The sequence below is a fragment of the Crinia signifera genome, chromosome 1, assembly GCF_055691185.1.
Source record: "Crinia signifera chromosome 1, ASM5569118v1, whole genome shotgun sequence".
NCBI lineage: Eukaryota > Metazoa > Chordata > Amphibia > Anura > Myobatrachidae > Crinia > Crinia signifera.
The window spans coordinates 406,041,648-406,064,276 of record NC_139217.1 but is presented as its reverse complement, the minus strand read 5'-3'; the positions used below and the strand labels follow the sequence as shown (position 1 = coordinate 406,064,276).

The 22,629-nt window shown below is 42.8% G+C and overlaps 1 protein-coding gene across 1 annotated transcript in view; it reads right to left on the bottom strand.

The window, feature by feature from the left end:
* SLCO4C1 (solute carrier organic anion transporter family member 4C1) overlaps nt 1-22,629 on the bottom strand; it is a 61,212-nt gene that overhangs the window by 22,623 nt on the left and 15,960 nt on the right. The window contains exons 2-6 of the mRNA XM_083158445.1: nt 20,838-21,101; nt 16,945-17,139; nt 10,647-10,743; nt 9,105-9,226; nt 2,764-2,879 (exon numbers count right to left, since the gene is read on the bottom strand). Coding sequence (XP_083014571.1) covers nt 2,764-2,879; nt 9,105-9,226; nt 10,647-10,743; nt 16,945-17,139; nt 20,838-21,101 — 794 coding nt within the window. The remainder of the gene's footprint in view (nt 1-2,763; nt 2,880-9,104; nt 9,227-10,646; nt 10,744-16,944; nt 17,140-20,837; nt 21,102-22,629) is intronic.

The window sequence follows — 22,629 nt, the reverse complement described above, 5'->3', positions numbered from 1 at the left end:
ATGTAGTGCACACAGGCGACTGGGTCCAGAATTTTTTAATAACCCCCTTACTGGAGTCTTGTCTCAGTGATGCAGCCACTGAAAAACCACAGGGACAATGAGCCAAAACTATAGGGACAATGAGCAAACATCACAGGGACAATGGGCCTGATTCAGTTTCAGTTGTAGTTTTGAGTCAAAACGCAAAAAAAAAACTGGTTATTCCAACAAGCTGTGGGCCACCCAGCACAGGACAAGGCTACCCAGAATACTGGGTCCCTCTTTGTAATGTCATTGCAAAATTTTCCAGTTGCTCTGCAAAAACTGAATGGTTCAATGAACAGTGAAGTACTTGTAAAACAATGGTAGTCCCCTACCTGCGCAGGCTAGCATCCACCCAGTACTGTATGGCTGCCCACCCAATGCCATAAAGCTGCTCACTGCCATCACCATAGTCTTTACTAGAACATCAACACTGATGACTATATTTGTATAATCTTGTTAATGTAAAACCCTTTATACAGTATATACTAGTACAGTGGTAGCCAACCTTAGCCCTCGAGAGCTACCAACAGTTGACATTTTCCAGACAACCTAGCTGCTGCACAGCTGCACTCATTAATCACTGACACATTTTAAAATATACACAGATGGAGCTAATTAGCTCACTTGTGATTCTGTGAGGAGACCTGCAAAACATGCACTGTTGGTAGCTCTCGAGGACTAGGGTTGGCTACCCCAGTATTAGTATATAACCCCATTCTTTGGATATCTGTAACCAGGCATTGTACACCACTGTATGTTTTTCATATCATTATTCTTTATGCTTTTTTTAAAATCTTGTAAATATCAAATACCCATTAAAATATATTGTACAAGGAGAAGTATTATGAAGTATTATGAAATATTTTAATGAATGTCAATAAACTGAAATGTCCTTGATAAAGGACACATAAGTCTGAAACACGTTGGCAGAGGCTACGTGTGGACACTGGACAATACATCAGGACTGGGAGACTTACAGAAAGCATCCAGGGACGCCTGTGGTTTTGTGATCTTATGCCCTGTATGTCTGCTATTGCATAGTGGACCATTCCAGCCGGTGAGAGTCCATTGTTTACACCCATTTTTCACCTTGTATTGTTTTGTAACCAATTAAAAACGTATTTCACCATTTTGGAAGTATATCTCTCTGGTTCTTCTATGTGGAACGACTTGGAGAAGATTAAAGTATCCATTGGAGTTATATCACTCCCTCAGACCTAAAGTGTGAATAGTCCACCATTTATTTAGTGGACCAAAGCACGGGGTACGGTTTTCACCTGTGGTAGAAACTGCTTTTGAAGATATCACACTATATGTGGTTTCTTTCTCCTTTTTATGTCATATGAGTAACCATCAGAGGCATCTAGGACGAAGTGGAGTTTGGACACGTGAATATAGGGAGCGCTTGAACAACATCGAAATGTAGTATGTTGGTCATATAATATTAGAAATTAAAAGTCTGTGTGGACTCAACCGAACCCCTTGCAACTAAACAGCTCAGGGTTAATATCGGGTGAGTTGGAGCAACCACATCTTATACCTGAACTAACTGAACAGTTTATTTAACAGTACTGGAAAACATTATGAAAGGAAAACCTTGCAGTGTGTGCATGTGTGTGTGTGTGTGTGTATATGAGAACCACAGTGTGGTATTTAATTTGGTATGGAAAGCTGTAATACTTTACATCCACAGCTGTCCCTGTCATCCACTGATGTCACCATATCCCTGTCATTCACAGCTGTCACCCTCTTCCTGGTGTCATCCACTACTTGTCTTCATCACCCTCTCGCTGTCACCCACTACTTGTCTCCATCACTCTCTCCCTGTCACTGGCATCACCTACTGGTCATCATTACCCTCTCCCTGTAACCCTTTCTGTTACCCACTACTTGGCTCTGTCACCCACTGCCTCTCTGTATGTCACCCTTTCACTGTCATTTCCCACTGCCTCTCTCTCTCTCTCCATCACCCTCTCCTATCACCCTCTCCCTGGCATGAAACCACAACAGCTTCCTGTCTGGTCACACACCCTTTTTGGTTGTGTGTGTGGGAGGGGAGGAATGGGGTTTCATTTTGATCTGGGTAAGAAAACCCCTAGTTATGCATCTGTAGATTACCACACACCTGATGGCTGCTCTGCAAGACCTAGGACCCAGATGCACCAAGCTGCAAAAAGTGCTTAAGTGGAGAGTGACAAACCACCAACCAATCAGCTCCTAACAGCCATGTTACAGGTGTGGTTTGAAAAAGTATGCTTTATTGAAAGCATGATTATAATCTAGAAAATGTGAGTGTGAATATTTGTTTTCTCTATCTTCTAACTACATTTATGCTGTATCACCAGTAAAGATTGGGTGACAGCATCGTTCTGGAGTCTAGAACATTCTAGCTTTTGCCCCAGTTCCTCTTATACACCATACACCCCGAAGTAGATTGAAACTCAAAATGTCCAAAACAGAGATTACTGCATTATCTTCCCTTCTTCTGGAGTCCTCACCTCCACTCATATCACCATCACTGTGAATAAACCACAATCTCCTTAGTGATTCCATTGCCCTGCCTTGATGTTACACTTGATACCTCACTTGATACCTGTATTTGCCCCCAACTGTCCAGCGCCACAGAGCACTATGGCACTTTGTAAGTCAGAAACAATAAAAAAATTTCAGTAAATGATATTATAGCAACTTAGTATTTTTATATTGTAAACAACATATATTTGACAAGTATTTTCTTACCCAAAGTGCCAATGGAAAATCTTTAAAACTTTTACCAAGATTTTTGTCTTCAACAATATTTTCACTTCCATTGTTATGGGCTTGTGAAACCCTTTGACATTGTATTGCAGCAGTACCTAAATATAGAAGTTAGATTTTACATGATTCTTTATGAACCATATAGGGTTCTTCTATAAATAAATGAGAGAGAGAGAGAGAGAGAGAGAGAGAGAGAGAGAGAGAGAGAGAGAGAGAGAGAGAGAGAGAGAGATATTTATATATACAGAATATATTGTGAAAGTGATGCCGGCACATATAATTGCCGCCATCATATAAAGGGTTTATCATACTTATCTGACAGTACATGAATGTAATAAACTTAAAAATGTGTGTGGATTGTTTTGCCGACAGTAAATAGGTCGACCACTATTGAAAAGGGTCAACATAGTTTATGTCAATGTGGTCAAAAGGTCGGCAAAGGTCGACATGGAAAATTTTGACATGGTAAAAGGTCAACATGAGTTTTCTATTTTTTTTTGTGTCCAAAGATGTTGATATGGACACCGTATTAGTGTTTTGCATCCCCTCACATGGCTGACTGTATTTGACATGCATCGGCCATGGAACCGCACTGCTTTCAACACACTATTATATATTATGTTCTCCCTCTATGCCCACTGGGATGATAAAGTTTGAACAAACATCATGAAAAACTCATGCCAACCTTTTCCCATGTTGAAATTTTGAACCTTATAATGTGTCGACATTTCGACTGTTGACCATTAGTGGTCGACCTACAGTTTTGACATTCAACCTTTATGCTGTCTACCTATCAACTGCATACCCATAAAAACAAATACATGAATACAAGTAAACATTGTAACACATGCATATAGTCACAAGCTAGCAATTACTGTACAGTTATGAATTGTATGAGTGTAAAAAATGAGACAATGTGTAGCTTAACTTATAGAAGGCAGGGTTAAGGAGAGACAGTGGATGCAGGTAGAGCAAGTGTTGTGGTTTATGAAAGAAGAAGAGGATTTGGACACAATGGGCTAGGAGGTGCTAGGACAAGTAAGGTGTTTCACAGATTGTAGGTAGGGGAAAGTGCGAGTATTACTTGCCATACGTGTCAAGTATTTCGGATATGGGAGTGAGAGGAGACTTAAAATTGTAAAGTGTTGAAGCTGGCATATATAAGCAGATGATTGCACAAATGTATTGAATGACAGTGTTAGCAAGAACACTGTAGGTGTGGGTGAACAGCTGGAACTGATTCCTGATTAGGACAGAAGATGAGGAGCGGGGAGAGGTTAGTCTCAGCAGCATTCAGGATGCATTTTAGAGAGAAAATTGGGTTAGAGGAAAGCCATTTTGTATAAGGTTACAGTCAAGGTGGTAAATCATGAGCAAAGGCCCATGGTTAATGTTAATTCCTGAGTGAGGAGGGACCTTATTTTAGGAATGTTGACATGTGGGAGGCAACAAGACTGCAAGAGGGACTGGATATGAAAAGTGAACCTGGGGGTAGAATTGAGTATGACATTGAGATAATCAGAATGCAGAACAGGATAGAGAGTAAAGCTGTCAATTGTGAGCACGATGAGGCAAAAAAAGCACAGTAGATTAAAGTGTTAAAGGTCAGTGGAGTAAAGGTAGATTTAGGTCTCCTCTGTATGAAGGTGTAAATGGAGCCCAATGAGTTCACCAAGAGAATATGTGTACATAGAGAAGAATAGATGGTCAATAATAGATCCTAGACGAAACCCAATGAGTGGTAGGTGACATAGGAGGAGAACAATGCCACAATGGCCAAATAGTAAAAGTTGTCAAGGAAAAGAGAGTGTCAAAAGTGGCAGAGGTGTTAATGCATGTGCGATTGGAGAGGTGACCCCCTGACTTAGCTAAAACTATTTCATTTGTCATTTTAGTAAATGTAGTTTATGTAGACTGATGATGATAGATGTCTGACTGATTATTAAGGCCATGACTGAATGGGGTGACAGACAGTGGGTCAGATAAGTCATGCAAGAGTTTGGAAGGACGAGTGGAGGAGAGAGGGATTTACCTACACGAGGTCAGGATGGGACAGAGCTGTAAAGAAACGTAAATAGAAAGAAAACATGTTTTACTGTATGATGCACAATTGTTTTGTTTTTCAGTGCACACTAAATACAAGAACCATTCAGATAATGGGTCTGCTGCTTTTATCATGGGGTCTTGTGTTGAGCTTTTGATAATTAATTCTGGTTTTAATAAAAATGATTCTAAACATGCAAATTTATACCATAAGGTAATTTTCAATTGTATAATATGATTTTCAACTAAACAGGGCGGGTGCAAGGCACCGGAACGCCCCAGGCGAGTCGGGGTGGGGGCGCCCCGGTGCCGGGGGGGGTACCTGTCCTGCGGCGCTGTCCGGTGCCGGGGGAGGGGGGTACCTGTCCTGCGGCGCTGTCCGGTGCCGGGGGAGGGGGGTACCTGTCCTGCGGCGCTGTGTATTTAAAGCTGGCGGCGGAGGCAGCGGGGGTCCCTGCAGTCCATTAGAAATAACAAGCGCTATCCGCCGGGCTATGCGGAAGCGCTTCTGTTGTGAAAACACTGGCAGCACGCTGATTGGCTGAGATCAGCGTGCGCCGTGCTGCCAGTGTTTTCACAACAGAAGCGCTTCTGCATAGCCCGGCGGATATCGCTCGTTATTTCTAATGGACTGCAGGGACCCCCGCTGCCTCTGCCGCCAGCTTTAAATACACATCGCTGCAGGACAGGTACCCAGGCGGCACGGGGGGGGGGGGCAAAATGCCGCCCTCCAGTGGCCGGCGCCCTAGGCAAATGCCTAGATTTGCCTAGTGGTGGCGCCGGCCCTGCAACTAAAGTATCTTTTTTGTTCATTTTGACAAAGGTATTTTTTTTTATAAAATAATACCAGCTAAGAAAAACGGTTCTACATAAAGAGCAACCGAATAAACCTACAAACTGAAACTATCAAGCTTGAAGCAAAAAGTTAAAATGTCTGTTCAGCCTTAACTTTGACTGATTTTCTTTGAGATTTTACTGAGAAAATACAACCTGGGAAGCTCTTTAAACCTGCAACAGAAACGAGTGCAAAAATTCCTGATATAACCATAGATTTATCCATAGGCCAACTACAATAGATGATCAAAGTAAAGATATTCATACCTTATATTTAGCGTCAATTTTTTACAATAATGTACATTTTATCAAATCCGTTGCTTAAATGTATGTTTTATATGGTCCATTAATCTAAATAATTAAGGCACTACAAGCTCTGCGTTTGCTCACTAGACGTCTCCTGCTCTGGCCCGATGTCCACCCTTACCCACCTCCCTCTGGAGTGAACGGCTTTGCGATTGTAAAATACACCTGTGTGCCTGTGCAGACCCCCCCCCCACCACCACCACCACCATCGGAACGGGGCCGGATTCGTCCTGTACGGATCACTGCTGAATTAGGTTCCAAGTTATATGACACTATAAACTTTTTTAAATAATTTTATTTTACTTCAGTTGTGCAAGTTTTCTATTCCTGGTGTTAAAATAATGTCATGTAAACACCATTGTTCTTAAATATTCTAATAATGAGGTTTAATATTAATAGAGATGCTTAAACATGTCTAACCTGTTAAAAATACAATTTCATTGAACTGATGGACAAAATATGTTTGCAGTTCAACCAGCAGTAGGTCCTAAGTTGGGTTTGCCATCTCTTATATATTTGGCTACATCTGTCACTCAAAGTGTGTCTGAAGCTGTAACGCTGGGTGGAGCCTCTGACTCACATGACTGACTCACACGACAGAGAACCAGCCCAGTGAGCCCACAGACAGTGCGAGACACCCTCTGCCTCTCCATGTTACACAGCAAAGACACAGCTACTCACCAGACACACCAGGTGAGCGCCCCACACCTCCATACCTCCCAACATGACCCTCTCCAGGAGGGACAGAATGCTCTGTTTGTGGACTTCCATCTTAATTTATGATTGTCATCACCTGTTTTAAACAGGGTAATTGATAAGAAAGGTGTTTAAGCACAGGTGATGGTAATCCATAAATTAAGAAGAAAGTCCAGAAACAGAGCAATGTGTCCCTCCCCCCCCCCCCCCCATTCACGGCAACCCCACGATTAAATGGCACATGCAAAACACTGACATGGCTATGGTCGACAATGAAAAAGGTTCACATGAGTTTTTGAAGATTTATTTTTCACTTTTTCAATGTTTTCATATTCATTCTCATGTGTCGACATGGACACCAATGAAATGCCACACTTATGTCAACATTTACATGAGTTGACCTTTCTGTGTTGATTTTTTCTTGTGGCGATTCGCGGCACCCCCCAGCGACCCCCCTCCCGCGATTCACAGCACACACCCCCCCCCCCAATTTGCGGCAACTCCCGCGATTTGTGGACCCACCCCGTGACACACCCCTCCTGCGATTCATGGCACCCCGCGACCCCCCCCTCCCACAATTTGTGCCAACCCCCCAGGCCCCCCCTTCCACGCGGTACCCCCCACCCCCCCTACCACGATTCCCCCCCCCTGTCATTGCGGCAACCCCCCCGCCCCTGCGACCCACCCTCCCACGATTCACTGCAACCCCCCTCGTCCCCCCCTCCCACGATTCGCGGCACCCACACCCCCCCCCCGCGACCCCCCCCCCCTCCCGCAATTCACGGCATCCACCCACGACCCCTCCTCCCGTGATTCGCGGACACACCTCACCTCCTCCCTCCCCCCCCCGCTCACGATTCACGGCAACCCCAGGATTAAATGGCACATGCAAAACACTGACACGGCTATGGTCGACAATGAAAAAGGTTGACATGAGTTTTTGAAGATTTATTTTTCTTTTTTGAATGTTTTCATATTCATTCTCATGTGTCGACATGGACACCAATGAAGTGCCACACTTATGTCAACATTTACATGTGTTGACCTTTCTGTATTGATTTTTTTGTAGCAATTTTTTTACAGTGACAACTATTTGCAAATCAACCTACACATCATCAACCAATTCTTTGTATAATATATAACACCTGTTCTGTTTTACTATAGGTGTTTTAAGTCAGATCTTTTACTGCTACTATTACTGTTTATGTAAATGCATTCTGAATGACAGCAACATCCTACCATCCTTCTACAAGAATATATAACCAACTAGGTGATTTATCGCGCCCCGTGCCCCCCCCCCCCCCCCCGCAATTCACGCACCCCCCCCCCACAATTCACGCCCCCTCCCACGATTCACGTCACCCCCGCACACCCCCCCCTCCCGCAATTCGCAACCCCCCCCCCTCCCGCAATTCACGCCCCCTCCCACGCTTTGCGGACCCCCGCCCTCTCCCGCGATTCGCGGACACCTGCGCCCCTCCCTCCCTTGATTCACGGCACCCCCCACGCCCCTCCCACAATTCACGGCACCCCTAAGCCCCTCTTTAGTCCCCCGTATACTCACACACCCCTATCACTACCCAGCTTCCTGCTCTCCTGAACCGTAACTTCCACCACTGGGGAGTCGCTGACGCTGTGTTGCCCACATGCCCCTATCATGCCTCATAGCCCAGCCTCCTGCTCTCATGTACCCTAACTCCCACCCAGTAGGAGCAGACACTGACTCAGGGCCACCATCCTGTACTGCCACACTGGACCCTCACCCACTGGCAGAAGCTGCACAGTATCTCCCACCCTCCTCTTTAGTCCCCCTTATGTCCACACACCCCTATCACTACCCAGCCTCCTGTTTTCCTGTGTCGTGACCTCCGCCTACTATACTATTGCACACACACACACCTAAACAACATGCACACACAGCCCCCCCCCCACACACACCCACAAATGTCACTGTACCATCCACACTATCAATGTACATATTACTCTGTAACAGCTTTTTAATTAAACAAAACAATACACACCCCCTTCCACATCATATGCTCTCTATTTAACACATTTCACCTATAACTCAAGTTGCAATACAGGCCATCTTTCATACAATTCTAACCATCTTTCTCATATACAAATGTTCACAAATTAAGGGGGCGCAGCCCCTTACGACGGTGTGAAGAGCGCCCGTAGGGCGCGATGAATCACCTAGTTCACAATATGCAGTTTACTTTTGTAGCTCACGTTCCTCTATCAGGTTGGAGGTAAAGTACAAAGGTTGCTGGTTTCAATGAAAAATTCCAGAATTTACCAAATTTAGCACAAATGTTGTCTGACGTTTTCAACTTTCCTGATATTAGCATGACATTTTTTAAATTGATCTAAATTTAATTATTCAACAAACTCAAGCAATTTGTTTTGAGAATAAAATGTTCTCAGTATTGTCAGTTACTAACCTGGTAAGTGTTTTGGAAAGCAGGAGAAAGGTACAATCAGCAGCCATGTCATTAGCCCCACAATTAAAAATCCTATCCACCATGCGCCAAGCCATCGGGGGTCATTAGTTAAAAGTGGCACACTTCAAGAGACATTAACAAAAAGTAAATGGCAATGTTATCAATAATGTATTTATCAAAGAAATCAGTATTCAATATTTGATACATTTCTGATATGTAAAATATATGGGTGAGGATTGAACTGACCACCCTAATTCTAAACATAATGAGAGGTGAAACTATGCTGAGACTTGTAGTTCCACATAGAATAAAAAAGAGAAAACACAGGTGCACAAGCACATTCTAAGCACTGCTAAACAGAATAATTATGATAAACTGCAATATAACATAAAGTAACACTGAGATGCTAAGCATAAATTTGGCCAAAAGTATGGGCCAACTAACCACAACCAAGTGACCTCATCTGGTGGGCCAATATAATTTCTAAGTTTCAACTCCAGAACACAGGACCCCCCAGGCCAGTTAACCACCCCATTGCAGTCAAAAATGTTTGCTAAATTAAAATATAGAAATATACAATATAACAATTACATAAATTGTTATATATTCAAGAAATTCATCTGTCAGCGTGTAGCCTTTTAATGGCTTTGTTTTTCTTCTGACTGGTCAATTTAAAATGAAGAAAAACATAGATATACTGTAGTTGGTTTGTGCATTGTACCAACCTCCCTAGTCAGTCATAATCTATTTCTTTCCTTTTATTAAAAATGTATTTCTTAGAACCAAGTACTGTAGATTTAGTCATCTTCTTAATAATCCTTAACCTTTTGGGTGGTATGCCTGTAAAATATCTGGGTATACCACTATACAGTAGGTGCGTGCCAGTGGAACCTCCAGCTGTGCACCATTGGCGCACCACCTCTAGTGCCCCCCCCCCCCCCCCCTCGGTTGTCCCCCCCCCATCACCTCTGCTCCGGTGATGGGGGGGGGGGCGTAGGGAAGCCTATGTTCTGTGGTAGGTTTTGCTGGGGCAGGACCCTCTCCGCCTCCCTGCCCGCTGTCCTGGGTGTTTGCATCCAGCGAGCCCACTATTCGCAGTGGGTCCACTCACCCAGCGCATGCACGCACCCAGCGCATGTGCACAGCCTGTCCATCGGTCAGGCTGCCCCTCCATAAGTCCTTTTCTTCCCATCCCTTTGTCCTCCTCAAGCCACTTCTCATGTCCTGCTCTGCTTATCCTGATCCCACATCCTTTTTTATCTTGAAACTTATTTGTTGCATCAAGTACAGATGTTGATGTTAATGTTTAAATGAGTTGTCTTTAAAGTTTATCAAAACCAAAAGAAAAAAGCTAATTACTATTGCTGTTGATCAGTGAAAATCTTGAGTATATATAAGTATATTAATAAGATCTCTTAAAAAAAAAAACATGAGGGCCATTCTTAAAATTCTATTTTACATATTTGTTGGAAATTCCCACGTATTCTGGATAACGTATCCAATACCTATATGTGATATATATAGCAAAAGAACTTTACTTGCCTTGGTACTTTTTCAAAATCAATATAAATATTCAACAACTGTCCACCTATCAAATATCCAACTGCAGGGCCCACTACAGACATTCCATATGCAATACCTGGAAAAAAGAACATTCGTTGGAACATTTAATGGTTGTTAACATTATTTTGTGACAAATTGTGCTGTTAAAATATATTGTTCAAATATGTTAAACATACTCTTTTTTAGGCTTAGTGGAAATTAAATTTCCCCTTAGTAATTTCCAATGGGTGAAAAAGGATGTACTGTTGGGCTTTAACACTAATGGCTATTCAATTGCACCCCCGAATTCCCCCGATACTGTAGCTCTAAACATTTATTAAAGTAGCTTGTGAATGGGCATTAACAGGGTTAACATGGCATAATTATTTATTTATTTATTTATTATTATTCAGATCTGATCGCAGTACAAATTTGTTCTCAAAATGGGAAAAACCATGTGCACTGCAGGTGGGGCAGATCTTACATGTGCAGAGAGAGTTAGATTTGGGTGGGGTGTGTTGAAACTGAAATCTAAATTGCAGTGTAAAAATAATGTAGCCATTGTTTACCATTGACAGAAACAAAGCAACTCACACAAATCTAACTCTCTCTATACATGTTACATCAGGCCCACCTGCAGTGCATGTGGTTTTTCCCGTTTTGAGAACAAATTTGTATTGGGATCAGATCTGAATATGGGCCATAGTGCATACATATTCCGCAGTGCTTTACACAGTATAAGTGAATATTCACATCAGTCCCTGCTCCAGTGGAGTTTACAGTCTATATTCCCAACCACATGTACTTGCACACACAGACATTCTAGGGTTCATTTTTGTTGGAAGCCAATTCACCTTCCAGTATATCTTTGGATTGAGGTAGGAAACAGGAGTACCTGGAGGAAACCCATGCAAGCACAGGAAGAAAATACTAACTCCGCACAGTTAGAGCCATGGTGGGTATCGAACCCATGACCTCAGTGCTGTGAGGCAGTGTGAATGAACAGAATTCATTACATTTTCGTAAATTTGGGCATTAACAAGGACGTGGCACTGGTAATCCCAGAGTTATTGGGGATTTTTTCCCCTCCTAATGATGTAGGTGAAAAAAATCCTATAACGTCTTGTTTCATGGCTTATTGTATAGCCTGAGAGATCATTTAGCCTGCATTAATCCAGAGCCGCATTTCCCATTAGGCACGTGAGGCACGTGCCTAGGGGCGGCACATGTTTGGGGGAGGCAATTGGATGCCTGTGATATTACTGTCAGCACAAAATGTACCAATAACTGCAAAATATCCACTGTACTGTACCATATTCCATCTTAAATAGAGTGTAAATGGATAGGACATGCAGATACTGCCCCTGTAAGTTGTCCTACTTAGTAAATATGTATTCATAAAAAAAGAACATGTCACAGTTAGTGGCTTTTTTATAAATCAGGGGGGTGGGGGGTGCGAACATTATCGTTGTGCCTAGGGGCGCCCTCATCCCTAAATCCACCCCTGCATTAATCTACTGTTGGTACTTCCACTCTTCATGTTTTTGTGCCTCTGTGCTAAGCCTATCTTGGCATGTTTCAGCTGGTCACATTCCAACATCAATATCGGCTACTTTATATGTTTATGCAGAAGCCACACTAATTATACCTTTTTTTTTTATTCAAACACTTTGCATTTTCTAATAGCAAATAAAATCTACCCTAATGTTCAAAAAGGTTTTTTTTTTGTTTGTTTTTTTACGGAAACTGCATAACATTTGGTTTGGTATTCACCTACCTTTCCAAAATAGGAAAAAAAAAACTGATTTTAAACATAGGTTTCCATGCTAAATATCTGCAGTCAGTTTCTCAGTCTGGTCTGTTTCCCTACAGGGAAATTATCAGCTGTCATTGGCTGAGAACTTTTTGACCCTCCTCAGTTTCCAGCAGTATCATGACTCTGTAAAGAGCAGTACAGTACTCATCTAACAGTCAGTTAATTTATTTCCTTTTGGACTCCATCATTTATGAAGACTTATTGTACTACTTAAAGCCGGGGTGGGGAACCTCAGGCTGAGTCTGAGTGGCCCGCCCACCCGCCTGGCGGCTTTGCCAGGAGTCAAGTACAGGGGAATTCTCGCAAGAGGTCTGTAGTTCCCGCGAGATTCCTCTTAAACAACAGCAGCCGGAGACTGTCAGTCCTATTCAGTGGCAGCCGCTGGAGTGTGGGACGGCTGCAGCAGGACAATTTGTAAGAGAATTTTTTACATATGGCCCCCGAAGGATTTTTTCCCAATACAAATGGCCCTTGGCCCAAAAAAGGCCCCCCCCCCTGACTTAAAGGAAGAAGAATTGGGGATTTAACATAACACAGAGGTGGGGCTTGTGGTGCAGACACTAGGATATACTGCTAATTTTATACCCCTACTGTACAGAATTTAATGGCAAAAAAACTGTTTTAGAAATGTAAACTTGTACAGCATTTTATGCCTGGAACAGTTTGCTGCAGTAAAAATGATCCCAACTAGAACACAATACCTATTTCACACTGTTCTTTACTGTATTCTAGAGAGCATTCAATTTAGTTGGGCAGGTGGCCCAAGGCTTGGCATAGCGTTACTGTACAGGCTTAATATATAAATCTTTCCTTGTTAAATAAATTGTAGTAGTCTGCATGTGTGACACAGCTGTTTCAGCCTTGCTAAAATATAAACCAAACATGAGCATGAAAATAAGTTTTGCTCCATATACTGAGACACTGGGGCAGTTTAAGAGAGAGATTAAGTGGCAAGAGTACCAACCAATCAGCTCCTACTGTAACTGACAGTTAGGAACTGATTGGCAGATACCTTCCCACTTTATCCAAAGCATTGCTAAATTGACCCTTAAGTTGTTTATTTTTGCGGGTATGAATCATAGAATAGACAGCAACTAGGTCAACAAGCACTGGGTTGACACCACTAGGTCGACATGACTGAAGGTTGACATGCAGGAAGGTCAACATCACTGAAGGTCGACATGGGTTAGGTCGACAGGGTCATTAGACCAACACAAGCATAAGGTCAACATGGAAAAGGTTGACATGTGTTTTTTCTTTTTGTTCCGAATTTCGACACAGTCGACATGGACACTGAAACATAGAACCGCATCCCCTCGCATGGCTTTGCGCACTCGCCGTGAAATTTTATTCTCCCACACTTTGTCGACACATGTCGGCTAAAAAACAGTGAAAACCCCATGTCGACCTTTTTGACTGTCGACCTTTCCCATGTCAACCTAATGCTTGTGTCGACCTAATGACCCTTTCGACCTAACCTATGTCAGCCTACAGTCATGCTGAGCTTCCTGCATGTCAACCTTCAGTCATGTCGACCTTCATGCATGTCGACCTAGTGGTGTCGACCTAATGCTTGTCAACCTAATGCTTGTAAACTGTATCCCAGTTTTGCTTGGTCCTGAAGATAGACTCAGGTTGATGCACCCCCTGTGCTTCACCTTTTCTTTTTGAACATTGTACATGTACAATAATTGCTAGTTTACATCATAGCAGGAGATACTTTGCGGGCTGTCACCATGATTCAGTAGTCACCAGCCTAGGCTGACTTACACTGTTACAGCTTGAGCCATACATTGAAAAGATTTATTTATATTCTCTGTAGCATCTCTTTTATTCATTTCAATAGCCCATGCATTCCTATGGATACGCCTGTAGGGCAAATCCGGGAAAGCCCATTGAAATGAATGCTTATTAAAATGTAAAATAAATTAATGCTTTTAAGGCAATATTGAATGCCCAAAGTCAGCGAAATTAATAAAAATAATGATTAAATTGGTATCCTATGTTGTAAAATTAAATGTCTTTCCTCTGAAGGAACATACAAAGATTGCAATAGTACAGTAGCCTTTAACGTAAGTAACATTAGAAGGAAGATAAGAAGCACAGTCTGTTTTACAAGTGGACTCACATATTTTGAAAGCACAATGAGCTGTATAATACAGCCCATTGTGCTTTAAAAATATTTGAAATCAAACACTCAGTTATGCTTAAAGGGCTTCTGAAATGTACGTGCATGGTTTGTAACATGATACCTTTGTGGTTCTTAAACAAGTTGTTCTTGTACAAATTAAGGCTCTTTCACACAGGCTTACCAAGATTATTTGTGAGCCTGAGTGTTGGGTGTCATGATTACTTAGGGGCATGGCTATGCTCACTCATTTGATATATTACTGGGAGCGCAATCTCAGTATTTCATGGTAATGACTCTCCTGCACTCCCGGGCCAGGGTAATCTGTAACAACTACACTGGGCCGATTTGGGCCAATTTCAGTCAATCATGACAAATCGAGACGTGAAATCGGACCAAATCGGCTCAGTTTGATGTCCCCCCAGGTCCCGTACGCATCGGACCAGAGCCTGACCTGTGCGGCGGCAGCATGGTCCCAATCAGATGGGAGTCCGCTAATTGGCTAAGAGACTATGAGCTGCCTGCCCCCCACCACCACCAGCTGGCCGGACCCTGCTGCCCACCCCCCACCGCTGCAGCAGCTCCTTGGGAGTATTGCATGTAATAAACCGCATGCAATTTATTGTATGTAAAAATGGCACGTCAAGTGCCAGATTGCAAGTGAGCCTCCCGGGGAGCTTCCAGGTGGCTCTCAAGGGCTAAATGGTCCGACTTGTCCTTAAGACATGTATGGGGGCCTTTAGTGACCCTGCTTCCTCATAGGTCTGGTTAATGTGGAACTTAGGATAATAACACCCTGATGGTGCCTGGTGGTGTGTATGACTATGCTTGTCAGGAGCTTCAGGGACAAATGCAGTTCAACTTGCTATATTTCATGAGCTAATAGGGAAAAATACATACAGTACTTGTCATTAAGTGCCTTATTCTGATTGAGTCGGATGGCTCCGAATGCGGACGGACGGCCGATGGTTGGTGTTTGCGCATGTGCAGAAGCATATCTGCGTATGTGCGAACGCCGTGCACGTCCGAATATGGCTTGAATTCTGTACAGAAAACGATCGGTTGGAACAATCCAAACAGGGGGTGGAGAGGGGCATGAAGGGCTGTTTGGGCTCATTACCATATGCGTACGCCCCGCGTTTCATAGGCGTTCCCATTAAAACGCTGGGCGTACGTATGGTAATGCGGCTGTGACGCACGTGTGGGGGGCGGACATATGACATAGCCGGGTGCCAGCTGTCCAACCATATCTCTGCATTTGCACTGTGAAATGCCCAAGTGGTCTGGAGCACTCGGTGCTGCCTGACCACTCGGTCCAGCATTCGATGGTCGGCGACCATCGAATGATGGGGGAGGTTCCCACAAGTTCACATAAAAAATCAACTCGTGGTCCGTTCGGTCGGCGTCTTACCGCATTCGGACGGTGTGAGCAATCCGTATGGAAGGCGGGGCTAAGAACACTCGGTCCCTGTCCGAAAATACGCATCCGACCGATTCCACTAGAATAAGGGCCGACCGATTCAACTAGAATAAGGACCTAAGCTCATACTTAGATTACTGTATACATGCATCAATCCTAAGTGACAGCAGCTAGGCAAATAGAATAGCATGGGCAGATCGTTTTAATGCAATTTGCAACCTGTGGATGGAAAATCCTCTTTATCCGATATCATTAGGACTAGAACTCATCAGAGAGAATAATATCCCTTTCACATCGCACTTTTTAAACGGTATATTGCCATTTTTTTTCCATTTTAAAACGTTTAAGGCTGCAATGTGAAAGTGCCAGAGTTGATTTACCGGTTAAAGTTAACCGGTATTTCAACACGGTTAAAAAGCAGAGTCCTACACGTTTTAAAGACCTTTTTTTGGCAGTTTGAACAGCTCTATTTCAATGGCTTGAAACGTGTCCCTTGGGGGTTAAACGGGTTGAATGTTTGAATGGTATTAAATGATTTTTAAAACGGTTTTCACCTGCAATGTGAAAGGTCTCAAGGCTCAGACCCGTTTTAAAGTCCCATTTAAGAATACCGTGTCATTACCCATTTCTACAATGTGAAAGCAGTATTAGAGTCATAGAGTGGTGAGCACAACACTCATGTTATTTATATGATATGACTTTAATCATCTAGATGATTTTTCATCACCATACAATACTACCATACAATAATAGGGGGACAGCAAATTGGTAGATGTTGGCAGATAATCTAGAGAAAAGTAATTTTGCTCTTAATTATCTGCTCTCATCCATACCAAGGCTCATCGTAAGTATGAAATAATGTAGATCTATAACAGGCTATGAAAATGACCTAAAACAAGTATGCAGATTTTAGATATTGATAGAGTGTGATTACCTATGTACAATGAGGATTTATGTGTCGGAAGGCTGTCATCAAAAAATGCAGTTCCTAGCGTATACAAGGGAGTTCCTCCCACTCCCATTAGCAGCTGACCCAAAATAAAGACATAGAGGTAGTTTGATAGATAAGAATCTTTTTTGCCACTGCAGAGCTCCGTACTGCTGCTGTTCCCTGATGCTGCGCAGAAATCTAAAAAAGAAGACACAATGTTCATTAGACACGCAGCGAATGTCAGTCATACACTTTACACACTTTCTGAGCTTGTATATGTAATATAAAGCAATGATAGTCAACTATGAATATAAATAAATATATTTTGTCACCGAAAGAGACACCTAGTAACATATCAGCAACAGAGCCTACACAGATTGAGGGGGATATTCAATCACCGGCGTGCATCTCCCATCGGGGAGATGCCAACCGTGCTCTATTCAATGCTGTCTTCCACGACAGCATTGACCAGGGTATCTCGGTAGAACGAGCCCGACATCACAAGCTGCCAGACTCGTTCTGCCGAGAACAGCCGGGAAGTGACGAGCTGCCGGCTGCAGCTCTCCTCTTCCCGGCCGCAACTCGCGGCCACGCCCCCTTCTCGCTCCCCGGCGGGCGGGACATTGAATCCCGCCTGTATGTTCTCGGTCGAGCTGACCAACAACGGACTGGTCACGGCGGTCGAGCAAGCTCGACTGCTGTGACACTCACATTGAATACCCCCCTGAGTCTCCCATATACGAACTGATCGCAACCATAACATATTATGGATATCAGATTTTTCTATATTTTGGAATATTTGCATACCGTAATGATATATCGTGAATATGAGACCCAAGCCTTAAATCAAAATGTAGAGCACACCTTATACTCATATTCTGAAGTTAATATTATTAAATATTTGTAAAAATTTTGTAAATGAAACAAATTGTGTATGCCCTGAACTAACTGTCATTATCTTAGTCACTCTTAACATATTATATATTTCAGAATATTCCATATTTCTGAAAACAGAAGGCGCAACCTTGCATTTTAAAACGTTTTACCAGCTTTAACAACAAACCTGACAATAAAGGAGGAAGGAGCTGGGGCATTGCATGATGGCTTGGATGACCATTTAATATCCTAGGGCTGCCTATTGCCCATCACTGCTGTTAATTATTAATTGATTATATAGCATACAAATACTTTTACACTATGGGGAGCACCATAGGCGTGCGCAGCACATTTTATTAGGGGGTGCACCATCAAAGGAGTGTGCATAGCTCCACCTATTGGGTGTGTCTAACACCGCCAATCAGGCATGTCTTCCATCATCTATTGGCACTTGCTACAATATAAAAAGTCTCTCAGCCAGACCAAAATCTCCTGCCTATTTCAGTTTTAATCTTCTAATTACTCTGTGTAACAGTACATGCAAATACAGTCATAAACATATATGATTGACGCAGGTATTTAGTGATATGACAATGGTCTAGATCAATTAACTATGCAAACACACATATAATTGATTGATGGGTGCTTCTTTAAATGGAATATAGTTCTAAAAAGCAAAAGTCTTTGGTTAAGGGTATTGCTGGTATTGTTAGCAGCAGAGGTGTTCATAAGGGTGGGGTACAGCATTAGGGGGTGCCTGTGCACCCCTAACACTCAATGTGCGCACACCTATGGGGAGCACCAAGTCTGTTTTTTTTTTCCTGAACTCGTCTTAACGGAATGCATATTCAGATCGGATGTACTTAACATGCGACAGGGTGCAAAATGATATGCGGTATGCCTCTATTCTACATGTCATTGTGGTTATATCTGCATACAAAATGTTATGCTACAGTGTTTCCCTGCCAAACACTGAAACATTAACTGGTATGCAAATACAGCTGCAAGTACATTCAAAATATAGGCTTTCCACATATTTTAATCAGCAGAAGCTGCTTGTGTGTCCTGTTCACATAGAATAAGATAGATTTTCTAGATGATAATCTTCAACAGTGACATACAGTACATGCCATTTTTTTGAGAGAACAAAGTATATATTTTATGTGTAAGGTTAGAAACATTTTTAGAAAATGCTTATTTGTATGTCCCACTTTATAAAGCTGTTTTGTGTGAGAATTTCTATCTCAGACTCTAATACATCGGCCGAGTTGTATGTTCAACATGGGGACACATCTAGATAAGACTTTTACGGAAGACTGTGTAAAAATCTGACATTTCATATAATTGGACCAAACTTGGCTCCCATTACGTTGTCAGAATAGATTTTATTTAAAATGAGTGATAGCCTGGTATGTGGGAAATACTTGGTGGTGCTTTAATTTATTGAATTGGTGTAAACAGCCTAGTAGTTTACTTGTTTTTTTATATGTACAGTATATAGCTGTGTACTCGGGGGCTGAAATCGCTGGCAATATGGTCGCTGAGTGACCATATTGCCAGTGATTGGAGTGTGCACCAGCGATAAATCGCAGGGTGCGCATTCCCGTTTTCAGCCCCTGAATGGTCGCTGGTCGGAGGAGCATGCTCCTCCGACCAGCGACATCCCCTTCCTCTTCTCCCAGCAGGGTGTCATTTTCATCTGCGACCATCTCTAGTTTACAAAGATCGATTGGGTATGAATACATGTATTCATACCCATTCGATGTGAAATGCGTCCGGTAAATTAGCTTTTGCCATATTTATATATGGAAAAGTCAGCTGAATTGGGTTTACGAATGAATACACCATGACTGGAACATGGCCGTATATGGCCATGATTTCTATGGTGATGTGCTAATTTACTATCATTCATAGGGCTGATTTTTGGACGGTAATTTCAAAATACGACTGGAATATACTCATTTTCCAGGCATATTTGGCTGAAGCCTGCACTGATCACTCAGATCTGTGCGATGCTTCTCAGTGTAAAAAAAAAAAAATAGAAAAATAAATGAAAAGAATGGTGTGAGGTCCCTCCACCCAGCAAATACCAGTCCTGGGCTCATTGAGCCAGTCCTGATTGTAGAAATACAGGGGCAAAAAATACATAGGGGTCCCCTGTATTTCTATAACCATCACCAGGCTCTTGGCCCGGTCAGAATCCGATCAGTGTGTAATGGGCTTTTTATTGTATGGCATAATGTGTAATGGGCATTATGGTGTGGGGCATATTGTGTAATGAGCATTACGATGTGTGATTTATATGTTCATTTCCTAGGGATTCTTGCTCGTTGTCAGGGGTTTCATGCCCATTGCCAGGGGGTTACATGCTTGTTGCCAGAGGGTTACATGCTTGTTGCCAAGGGTTTAGTGCTCAAAGCTTGCCAGTGCTGCCAGAATCTTGTATGTCCGGGTAACACTATGCTCTTTTTTTGAGCTGATGTGTGTCAGAATTTGGTATTTCATGCCCTATCATCCACTAGGGTGTGGTGGGAGAATAAAATAGTGTGCCTAGGGTAACAAGGCACCGCAAGCCAAAGCATGGAGAGTGCAGCGAGCCATGCAAGGTCATTCGGGTAAAAAAAAAGTGAAAAGCCCATGTCATCCTTTCGACTGTCGACTTTCCCCATGTCGAACTAAAGCTTGTGTCGACCTAATGATCCTGTTGACCTAAACCCATGTCAACCTTCAGTCATGACGACCTTCATACATGACAACCTTCAGTCATGTCGACCTTCATGCATGCACGAAGTATTGGTGTCGACCTAAGCCTTGTCGACCTAGTTGTTGTCTATACAATGATCCATACCAGTGGCCACATCAATGCTCCAATAGTGAATAAAACATGCATTTACCTTGATGAATAGGCCTTATTCACAATTTATTGTCTTTTTGTGCTAATAAACAGAATAAATATAAATTTTCACAATTAATTAAATGTTCAATAAATGTGGAAAAATCTAATTTTATTATTATCTTACCGTTATATTTGTTCCCAAACTCGTACTTTCCAGTAGTAAAATGAGGCACTGAAAAAACTATTGCTCCCAATCCAATCATTAGAGCTGAAAAGGCAAGCCATCTTGGTTTATGTCCTCGTTGTCCATAAAAAGATACAAAAAGTGACAAAACACAAAATGCAATGTCGTAGCTGGCCGAGATTACCCCGGTAAGGGAACTATTCAAATCAAAACGTTTCTCAATAGTGGAAATAACTACATTTACCAAGCCATTCACAGCAGTACCTGAAAAAGAAAGGCAAGGATTAGTGCAAGTACAGTAGCAGCAGTTCTACAAATATTATGGTGACATTTAGAACATTTTTGTAGAGCAATACATGGAGAGAGATACAGGTTGTGCTAGAAAAATTACAGAAGCTGATTGATTGATTGATTGATTGATTGATTGATTGATTGGTACTTTATAACACTTAATTTTATCTCTCTACGAGACTTAATAAATCTCCCCTTTAATTTTGTAACAAGATATTTAAAACATGTATTAAAGTTAATTTTCCTTGTTTAAAAAAATACATATTTCTACAACTATGAAATTATATTGTATCAAAAGTATCACAAGTACTGTATTTGCAGGTTTCTGCGTTATTGCCAAATTTACCAGTTAGCCATTGTATCACATAGAATACACTAAAAGTAATGGGAAAGTGATCTGTAGTATTCTTCCACGGCATACTCCACTCATGCATGTCTGGTTAGCACACCGTACATGCATACTTACCTACTCTCCCGGAAGTTGCGGGAAACTCATGCTTTTTGGGGTAGCCCAGTGGCGTTTTCTACCTATGGGCTTGCAGGGTAGCAGCCCCCCCAGGAAAAATCCACCACTATGTGAAGCCAGATGCAGTCTGAGAAGAGATTGCACTGGTTTCATTGTGACTAGACATTGTGACCTATTGGAAGTCCAACCTGCCCGTCACCCAAGGCAGTCCCATTGGGAGGTGTTCGCTCCCTCCAGGATGCCTCTATGGGCTGCTAGTGGCAGCAGCCCATAAAAACAGTTTCTGCGCATGCGCAGTACCAAGGACGATACTCCGCATGCGCCAGACCCTGGGACTTTGAATATGCTACAATGAACTGCTGCCGAAGCAGCCCATAGAGGCTGGGGGGGCCAGTGCATGCACAATATCGGAGAAGCTACTGCACATGTGACGGTTCCGCAACAGGGGTCGGGACCGGAAGCATAAACCATCAGCGATGGCAGCGGAGGGGGGAGGCAGCTTCACGGCAGCCCCCCTCCTCCACAGAAGTAAGAGCTACCTCTGGGGTAGTCCCTCACATTTCTGGAAGAGTGAGAACTCCTCCTGCATGCAACCTGCTTCCTATTGAAGTGGGCAGATTGAGCTGAGAGTCACTGGTCCTCAGAAGAGTCCAGGGCTAAAATGACGGCGAATCGCTGTGCCTTTTTGCAGGTAGCCGCTTTCGGAAACACGCCTGTAACAGCTTTGCCACCCCGTTTCCTCCCTGGAATATTCAATAAAAATCTGTTTTGCATCTCTGTATGCAGACAATTAGGGGACAAGAACTCTAGTGCATGTGCAGACTTTAGATATCTTCTTATTTGCATGTGACATTGACATTGCGTCCACGGATGGCTCGAGAGGAGGGGCTGCAGCACAGTTCAAAATTCAAATAGGGGAGCCCCACCAACTGTCACCAGCTGCCATTCCAAATTGATGCACTGGCAGTTGGTGTGTTTCCCCTATTTGAATTGTGCATTGTGCTGCAGACCCTCCTCTAGAGCCGCCACTGATTG